This window comes from Cornus florida, unplaced genomic scaffold, assembly GCF_030987335.1.
Source record: "Cornus florida cultivar Cherokee Brave unplaced genomic scaffold, ASM3098733v1 CherokeeBrave_3.0.0_Hap2_Chr04, whole genome shotgun sequence".
In the NCBI taxonomy this organism is placed as follows: domain Eukaryota; kingdom Viridiplantae; phylum Streptophyta; class Magnoliopsida; order Cornales; family Cornaceae; genus Cornus; species Cornus florida.
The window spans coordinates 71,656,247-71,666,318 of record NW_026775574.1 but is presented as its reverse complement, the minus strand read 5'-3'; the positions used below and the strand labels follow the sequence as shown (position 1 = coordinate 71,666,318).

Below are 10,072 nucleotides of genomic sequence, written 5' to 3'. Positions count from 1 at the left end.
GAGGTTGAGTGTCGGAAATTCTGTGATGTGGCCGATCTAAGTGCTTCACGAGGTTTTGTACCGTTTTGATACCAAATGTTGGAATTTCAATAAGTGGATATGTCTTGTGGTGGTGATGTCTGATCAGACGGTCAAATTTTTAGTTTTAGGCTGTGTGTGGGCCCTACTGATAACTGGTCTCGGCAGATGGTAATGTTGTTCCATCTCAGGGGTCATGTGGTTAATAATGTGAAAAGGGAGGGGAAATTGGGGTTTTTATAGGCTCTTATATATGCCTTCTTTTAGACTCAAACGTCTTCCTTAGGATCTTATTCGCTCCTTTAGACTTGATTCGGGCATGCCCACACTCAATCATACACAAGCTAATTTTTCGATTTATAGAACAAAAAATTTCATATATTGATTTCAAAAGCACCTTTACATTGCTGCTCCAATAATCATAGATTCATAATTTTCTCCATTGTAACGATTGAGAAATAAGAAAAACCCAATTGTTTTGAATTTGCATGAAAAAAATATAGAAAATTTTGTACTATCTAGCTCTTTGTTTTAATTTTTAAAAGGCACTTTATTAAACGAGAAGAACGCTTAATTTTGAAAGGCACATTATTAAAGGGCTCGGATTCAAAGAAGCGAATGCAAGGAGTCCTTCATCACCTTCAAAGACGCGAATGCAAGGAGTTCTTCATCACATTCAAAGAAGCGAATGCAAGGAGTTCTTCGTCACATTCTAATGCTGCCATATCTTTTTCTTCCAAAGTAATCCAAGCTTCTACACCACCCTCTTTTGCATCGAGCAAAAGAATTGTGTTATTGTTCTTGATGCTAGAATAACCAACCCATATAGGCGCTCCCCACCCAAAATTCATTTCGCGAAATGGGTAGCCGCACAAGCTGCTACAAGTGAATATATCCATGCTATCATTGTTGTTCATTACCATCTTGACCTCTTTGAGGACATCACATATTGAATAGTAGCACTCGGTTGGTGAAAGATTTTTCAAATACTTGTCGCTAAATTGTGCCATCCCTTTCTTCATTGCACCCACCAGTGCACCCAAGTCTTTTTCGCTCTCATCTTTAGCCATTATCGAGGAAACCCAAGAAAAGTTTCCAGCTGAATTTTTGGGTAGTGGCGGGGAAAGTCCGGGACGCAAATTCACCAACTGGACTAGAAGCGATGGCCTTGAGGACCCGGAATTTGCCCTACGGGCAGACATGACGAGTTTGAAGATAAATGTGGACACCACTTCAACCCGAGTGGGTTTGGGCACTCCTGAGTCGACTACCATTGCCTTGAGCTCCATTATCTTCGAGCTACTGAACACGTACCTTCTGGTGGTGACAGAGTTTCCCATCTGTAGCTGAAACTCTGTCCCTAACGGTGGTTCATTGGGCTGAGAGACAATTCCTGAAATGAACTTAGGAAACACTACTTTTTCAGCCGATTGACAAGCTGTCACGGCGGCCCAATCGCTGATGAAGGAGCATGCGGTGGCTCCATCGGCGATCTTGTGCGAAAAGCACGTTGCGACCGCCATACCTCCACATTCGAAAAAGGTGACTTGAAGTACCACTAGACTAGCATTGTATGAGTCACTGAATGGTACACCTTGGGGATAGAATGGATCAAGTGTCTCAGGGTCAGGTTTTTCGAGGATTTTGGATAGTTTGCAATTGATATGGGCTTCATAGAAATCAACCCCTTTGTCATTACAGTCGATGGAGACTCCATTTGAAAGCCTTCCGGCAAAAGGATAGTAATTGTTTAGGGTTTGAGAGAGAGAGGTCTTGAGCCGACGAGATTTTTCATTGATATTAATGCGTGGGCTATTATAGCCCTTACTGGGGTAGAAGAGAAGCAAAGGGAGATATTTATGTGGAGAGAACTGATCCAACAAAGTGAGGTTGTGAGTCTTGAGATGACTAGGAGTTGGAGATGATGGTTTGATGGTTTCTTTCATGGTTTTCTTAGGATGCATGGTTGTGTGCTATATATCTAGATGATGTTGGTATTTGTATCAATGGATGTATGTATATATATAAGGTCACGATAATCGCTTCGTAAGTTCTTGGAAAGGAATCTCATTTCTAGCGCAAGCAGACTATAAAATAATTCTTAGTCAATATATATATATATATATATATATATATATATATATATATCATATTACCCTCGCGTGCCAAGAGTTATGAATGAAAAATAATACAAGATAGAAGAGAGAGAAAAATCACCACCACACATGAACAATATAAAAATATTATGTCATTGGACTTGCGTTGACGGAAAAAGAAAAACAGAAGAAAAGTTTTCTTATTCAATATCTAATAGCAGCCCAATAAATAATTATAAAACAAATCCTATCCCTCTCTCTTCTCCACCAAGGCACCAACAATGGAGGAATGCAATACTCTAACACGCAGTACTAGTATATATTAAACAAATGTGCCACGTTAAGTATGTTCTCTAAGTAATTAACAGTAGGACTTGTTTCGACAGAGTGTTGAATTATTATTATTTTTTCTTTATCATTTAGTTAGTTGACTGTAACATTAGGTGCACCAAACCGAATAGAATATGTTCATCTAACCACATGTAGAAGACAATAATACATACATTCCCATTGGTTTGTCGATCAACTGAAACTGATGCTTTTTTGCGTGACCATATACGTTTCCCAGAGTATATATATAAAGACTACAATGAAAATTAATAATTTTTGAAGTAGTTGACTTTGATATCATCCCCCCCCAGTTGAAGGTGATGCATATCTGAGTGTTGTTGATGCACCTACAATTTTTTACAAGAGTTGTGGTGTAAGTCTCAGGTTGAGAGCTATTGGAAGAAAAGTTGCAAAGTCATAAAGAAACACTTATTAATCCTTCTAAAAACTGTTTTTAAAACTCAACTTTCCTCAACCTATTTTGCTGCACAACTCACAATTAATATCAGAGTCAATCTTTATATATTGAGTTGATCTTATTAAGGTTTGAAGATGAACCGTTTTTATGTTTTTTTTCCACCTTTGTATGCTGCTTGTATGATCTCCCAAGCTTGAATTAGTAGGAATTTCCGACTTTTGCATTTCTTTCGTTGACCGACATTTCAATTGTTTTGTAGACTCGGAGCCTTGCTATATTGTTGGGTTCAACAAAACCTTCTTCAACAATATTCTATAGATTGATTTGAGTATCTCGTTGCTCCAATAACGTAATTTTCTCCATTGAAATGAGGAATAAGAGAAGCTTAATTTAAATTTAATCGAGATGTTTCAATTCATTAAATAAATTAATAATTAAAATTAAATAGGTAATTGTTTAATAAAAATTCAATCAAGATGTTTCAAATAATTTATAGATAAAATAATAAAATAATTTACCAAATAATAAAACAAGTTACCAATTAAAATAATTCCTATTATGTTCGGAATTCTTCAAGGTTAAAATTTTTTTACTTTTTCCATTTTATTCTATTTGTAACTATTTTTCCTATATTTCGCTTCATAAATATTTAAAATTTTAATTACTAAAAAAAGTTACTAATCAATTATTTGAAAAGTAAATTTATTTTGATAATTTTTATATAATTTTTTTAATTAATATTATAAAATAATTTTTTATCACATGTATCGCGCATGTGTTTTACTAGCCCTACGATTAAATCAAAGGACAAACATTTTTACTTGTGGACCAAGTTGAAAACCGTCCATATTTATTACTTACTCCACAAATAAAAAAAAATAAAAATAAAAAAAATAAATACCTTCTATATATTTATATTTTTTCATTCTTTTAATATATGGTAATTTGACAATGCCTGGGGATTCTCGTTTTGTCTCACATTATAAATAGCACATTTTTCTTTACAAAAGTGTATCAATCATTCATTAGTCGGCAGGTCAAGTCATTCGTTGCATAGGTAATTTGCTGCTACTACTACCATTCTTCTATCCGACACTTTTTTTGTTTTTTTATTTTTATTTTTATTTTATAAAGTGTTATTTTCACTTTTTTTTGTGTTATAGTTTGTTTTATATGGTTTTCACGAATGTTTTAATATTCTGTTTTATTTCAACTCCTTTGTTTCTTTTAATTTAAAGAAGTGATTAATTTAGAGAAGTGATAGATATTCCGATTTCAATTATCGAATATAACGTGATTAGGAATGAGGAGAATTTTTTTAAAAGTTTTAGTGGGATCCAACCCCGTTGTATTTGGATAAAGAATCAACAATTAATGTTAAAAGACTTATCATTTTTTTTTAATTTATAGTCACCTTTTGTATTTTTGGGTTTGGTTTATTTAAGAGTTTAGGTTATTGGATGAGTGTCTTTTAATGGAACAAAGAAACAGATTTATTGGGATAGTATTTGAGGTTTTGGGTTTTTTTATTGCTTGATCAAAATAATCACAGAGTCTATGAAAATCAAATCCCAAAAAGCATATCTTCGTGAAGGAAATAATTTTCTCTCTTCCAACCTGTGCTATGCCATGTTCAACGACACTTAAACCAGCAAAGCAGCACTTCTTCGTCTAAAGATAAACTCAAAATCGAGGCAAACGCACTCTCTCTCTTTCTAAAATTCTATTTCTTCGTCTCTCTCAATTAGAAAGCCCTCTCTTCCTGCAAAAACCTTTTTTTTTTTTTTTTTTTTTTCTTAAAAGCCTGCATCTCTAAAGCTATTATTTTGGGTTTAAGAAGTATGAGGACTGCAAAATTCAATTCAACACAAATGTACTCAAAAATAAAGAACCAGACTATTGAAAAATTGCCCGGACGTCAATGCCCGCAAATTTCCTCGGCTGAAATACGATGGTTTTTTTTTTTTTTTTTTTTTTTTTTTTTTTTTTTTTTTTTTCTCCAATTTTTTTTTTCAATGAAATTGTCAAAAAGTTCTTAATTTGTTAATGACTATGGAGAGAGGTCTCATGGATTTTATTTCATGAGAGAGGTTTCTATAGAGAGAAACTGAGAGAATTCCTCCCCCCCCCCCCCCCCACCCCAAAAAAAAACAGAAGAAACCCTCCTATTTATAGGTGAAATTGGTCGTTTATGGATTTATAATTCGATTAATGCAACCTTTAATCTATCTATATTAGTTCGAATCCTAATAATATCTCTTTATCTACCCAAACACACACACACACACATTTATACATGTTTACACACATTGAGCATGGCGTTGTTTTAAATTATTATTATCCTTATTTGTTTTATTCTTAAATGCAAAAAATAGACCTAATTCATGATTCTAATTATTGATGAAATTACTATATATAAATTGTCGCCATACTTCCTCTATCAAATTCTCTTTGACAATTATTATAATTGATGATTGAATTTAAGAGAGGAGATTACTTATTGTTGCCAAACCTCCTCTGTGCTCTGTTGTGTGGGTGTATATATATATATATTTAATTATTGTTGTTTCTGTTAGTTTTGGTGTAAGTTTGGTTTTTCTAGTGGTTTGTATGTTTTAAGGGGTCGGTTGTCTTTTAATAAATAGGTACTCAAAATGATTAAGTAGATATCATGGCTGGCTTTTGCAAACTTAACCCCTCCATACTTCTTGCTATCTTTGTTTGCCTCTTTGTTTCCATTTTGGTTAAAGGGTTGATTGATTCCCTAGAAAGTATTTCATTTTTCATTAACTGAGGTTTTATTGATTGCAATAGTCTCGTACTTTGCCTTTCACTTTCTTTGTTTGTCTCAGAGTTTAGATTTTTGGTTAAAGGCTTGATTGATTTCCCTAGAAAGTATTTCATTTTTCATTAACGACGTTTTATTGATTGCAATAGCTTCAAATATGAGATACCACGATTCACGTCTGGCTTTTGCGCACTTAAACCCCCAGTGGAATGCACTAACATCCACTGATTCCGATTCGACTTTCTTTCTAGAAACCATAGTTCATACTTGTTGCTTTTCGCTTTCTTTGTTTGTCTCAGAGTTTCGATTTTTGTTAAAGGTTTGATTGATTCCCTGAAAGTATTTTATTTTTCATTAACCTGGTTTTATTGATTCAAGTTGGATATAACGGCTGGCTTTTGTAGACTTAATCCCCCATGTGAATGCATTAACATCCACTAATTCCAATTCAACTTTATATTTAGAAACCACACTCCATTGACGAGTGCAAAAATAATACGAATTATTTTTAAAAACTAAACTAAAAATTGTATAGAAGAAGAAAAGAATAAATGAAAATATAATTAATTTCATTAAACAAGAAAAAAATAAATTACGAAAATAAATACATAAAAATTGAGCTTGCTCCACTTTGTTTCGCTCTCTCATTTTTTCCCCTAACTCTGTGTATCTCTCTCCATCCTATCTCCCTACATATGTCACGAAAAAAAATCTTGATGCTTTCTAATTTGAATTAATATATGATTACGCTACAACCAAGTCTTGAACCCAAGACCTCGGACCATCTCTCCTAGAATGTTTTTGGTGCTCTTTTTCAACCATAAATAATTCTGATCCTTTGTGTAGCCATAATTTCTAACATTTTTGTTATTTTTGCTTTTTTTATTCTCATTCTGGAATTTATATCTATAAAACATAAAACCTATATATAATAATATTTAAATAATATAAAATACTAATAAAATATTTATTTAAGTGCATAAAATAATGGGTTTTGTTCACCTATCATCCATGCTTGTTGCTTTTTTGTTTTCTTTGTTTGCCTCTTAGTTTCGATTTTGGTTAAAGGTTATAGATTGATTCCCTAGAAAGTATTAGTCAATATAGCAAAAAAAATGCTCCTCTTTATTTTTTATTTTTATTTTTCTCTTTCTTGATTATTTTCAAAATATTCTTTCCTTTGACTATTTATTTTTTGTTACTTTCACTGTCTTTTTGTAACCTTCCTTGTCACTTGAAGATCTTGCTTAGCAAGATGGTTGTGATTAGGGCTATATGCTGATCTATTTGATTATTATGGGACAGAATTTTAATGGCCGGTGCAGTAGTTGTCATGGCATATGAATACTACAACTACACGAGGAAAGCTGAGTGGTACTTCACAACGGTTGAAGCGAAGCTGAAATCCATACAGGAGAGCTTGGAAGCGTATCAAAAAAGTAGCTGAAAGAAGGAACAACTTGCCCAAAGAGATGGTGGAAGGGTTAGAGAACAAGTGTCCTAAACTGTAGGAATAACTATTCTCAGACCTTCGCTTTATTGCTTTATATTTCCTTCAACATTCTCAACTTTAGGAAGTATTTTCTGACTTGTTTGCACTTATTTCCTTAGATAACATGATCTCTATTTTGGAAGTATGTGTTTTTGGCATGATGAGCTAACAAAGAAGGGGTTAATTTTGGAATTTAAGTAATCTGTTGAAGATTATAGCTCCTCTTGACGTTACACCAGCCAATTCTTGTAACCCTTCTTTCCAAATTGAGCACAAGTGATATAATTGGTGTTTTATTTTATTTTTTTATTATTATTTATAATTTGTGTTATACATGTGGACCCCAAGAGGTGCAACCATGAATCTCAGCTCTTAGGTATATTATTCAGAATAATATACTACATTATTATGAATCTGTAACTTAGAATGTTGGCTCTTGAATTAATTTATCTTCTTCATAATTAGAGTCAATGTATAAACATGATTTGTAAATACCAATAGATGCACAACAAAAGATTAACGCGATGATTATCCAAAATTTTCAAGGCATTTATTAGGAAATTTTCAAGGCATTTATTAGGATTTTGGTTATGGAGGATGGACATATATTACCTTTTCTTTTTCTTTTATTTTTTATTTTTTGTTTTTTATTTTATTGATAAGTAGGATGGACATATATTCCTACAAACTTTCTTGGCTTCAATGTCCATATCCGAAATAGAGAGACTGCCCATTCATGTGTTGATTTTACAGTGTACATAACTTTATTTCTTAATCGCCAATGTATAAACATGATTTGTAAATACCAATAAATGCACAACAAAAAATTAACGCGATGATTACCCAAAATTTTCAAGGCATTTATTAGGATTTCGGTTATGGAGGATGGACATATATTACTTTTTTTTTTTTTTTGGGTAAGTAGGACGGACATATATTACTACAAACTTTCTAGGCTTCAATGTCCATATCCGAAATAGAGAGACTGCCCATTCATGTGTTGATTTTACAGTGTACATAACTTTATTTCTTAGCATGTAGAAACAAGCGGTCCTAACAATATTAAGGAGCCAGCCTAATGGCAGTCCAAGACATGAACTATTGTGTAACAGGAAAGCTCAATCACGAACCCGAGAATTTATAAAAATGTAGACCACGTTTGTAGTAGAAGAATATAAATAAAGAAAAAAAAAAATTAAAGAAAAAAAAAATTAAAGAGCTTATCTTTTTAAACGTGCAGTTATATTATTACAATAATTACATCTACTAATTTTAAATAAATGGATAATTCAACATATTTTATTATTATTATATGTGTAACTTTTTTTATAAGGACCAATATTATCTTTTCTGCAAAAATACTCACACAGAGACACGTGTGAACAATAAAGTGTCATTTTTTATAATTTTTTTTTTTCTGTTTATCATAAAAAATAATAATAATAACAAATCCGTGGTGGCAGTTCTTAAAATATGTATCATTGATATTTTTCGTTTCACCCTCTTAGGTCTTAGCTCTTTGGGCAGGAAAATTTTATTTCGTAATAGCATAGAATTCATGCTAGTATTTCATTAGCATTTTTCAGTTACTATGAAACCATTTGGATAAAAACAAGCTTTTTTTTTTTAGGGAGATTCAAGCAATTTTATATATGGAGTAATATTTGCAGTTGGGCTATAATGGGTCAAAACCTAGCCGATCAGAGGCACTTGGCCCAACAGCATTAAGTAACCGGCAAATTTTGCCATGTATTTGGTGAGATGGTGTCAGCCCTCACCAAGTGCGAACCAAAAGTGTTCTTTATTTTTAATAAGAAATTTTATGGTCTTGATACATCTATCTTTGAATACTTAATTTGCCGTGATCTTTTTAATTAACTACATAGTTAAAATTTTATTCTTATTTTGAATGTCACTTAAACAACAATATAGAACGTCTCCTTATTATCAGAAAATTTAATAACAATATGTTTCTTTAATTGATTGTGAGAGAATTATTTGTCTCTTGCTTTTATTTGATCAAATTATACATGCTTGAAAGAGTAGTAAATGATATGTGCAGGTTGCTTTTCCTGCCTTGGAAAATTTGGAACTCTCGGATGGAAGCATCTTTGAAGATATTTGGCATGGCCATGTCCCAGTAGGCTCATTTAGCAAAGTTAGAAAGTTGCAGCTGATTAACTGCAGTGTGTTAGTGAACATTCCTACCCAGCTGTTACAGAGGTTTGAAGTTGTTGAAGATCTCACCGTGAGATATTGTGATTCATTAGAAGTTGTCTTTGTTGGGATTTATATGCCTGGCATAGCAAATTCTTATTCGGATTACAGTGACATATGTTTCTGACGTTTCTGAAATATTTATGTTTTATACAATTGATGAAATCAATGTATTATATTTCGATTCACTATGGAATTTATAGTGTCTACTTGATTACAACAGATATTTATATATGTATGTGATGGCGATCAATACATGAATATAAATAGTAATCATAAATTATTCATAGTCGGTAATTATGGATGGACTCATAATTAATTATGACTTATACTGGATCCGTGTTAGGTTGAGATATATCGTGAGAGCCGTCGTATGCAATTGCTCCCTATCACCGTCATGACATTTGACTCTTAAGTATGAAAAAAGTATAGACTCTTTTATTAATTAATAATTACTTTGATTTGTTCAGCGGATACTTCGAGATCCTTGGACCGACACTTTGGGTAGTTTTGTAATTAATAGTTAGAAGGTTATATTTTCAATATTTGCATCATTGCTACTTGTATTTATTTTTGTATTGATTATGGTTGGTCACAAAGTAAATTCGAAGACCTTCATATGTTTTTAGACAAAATGATTTATTATATATTTATTTATTTAAATTATTATTTTTGTCAAACAAATGTTTTATTGTGATCGAGCCGGAAATAAT

General features: G+C 32.3%; 1 protein-coding gene across 1 annotated transcript; it reads right to left on the bottom strand.

The window, feature by feature from the left end:
- Nucleotides 1-659: 659 nt before the first annotated feature.
- LOC132305099 (acyltransferase Pun1-like) lies at nt 660-1,964 on the bottom strand. Its single transcript, XM_059802779.1, has one exon. The coding sequence runs from the start codon at nt 1,962-1,964 to the stop codon at nt 660-662; it is 1,305 nt and encodes a 434-aa protein (XP_059658762.1).
- Between the last annotated feature and the right edge of the window lie 8,108 nt (nt 1,965-10,072).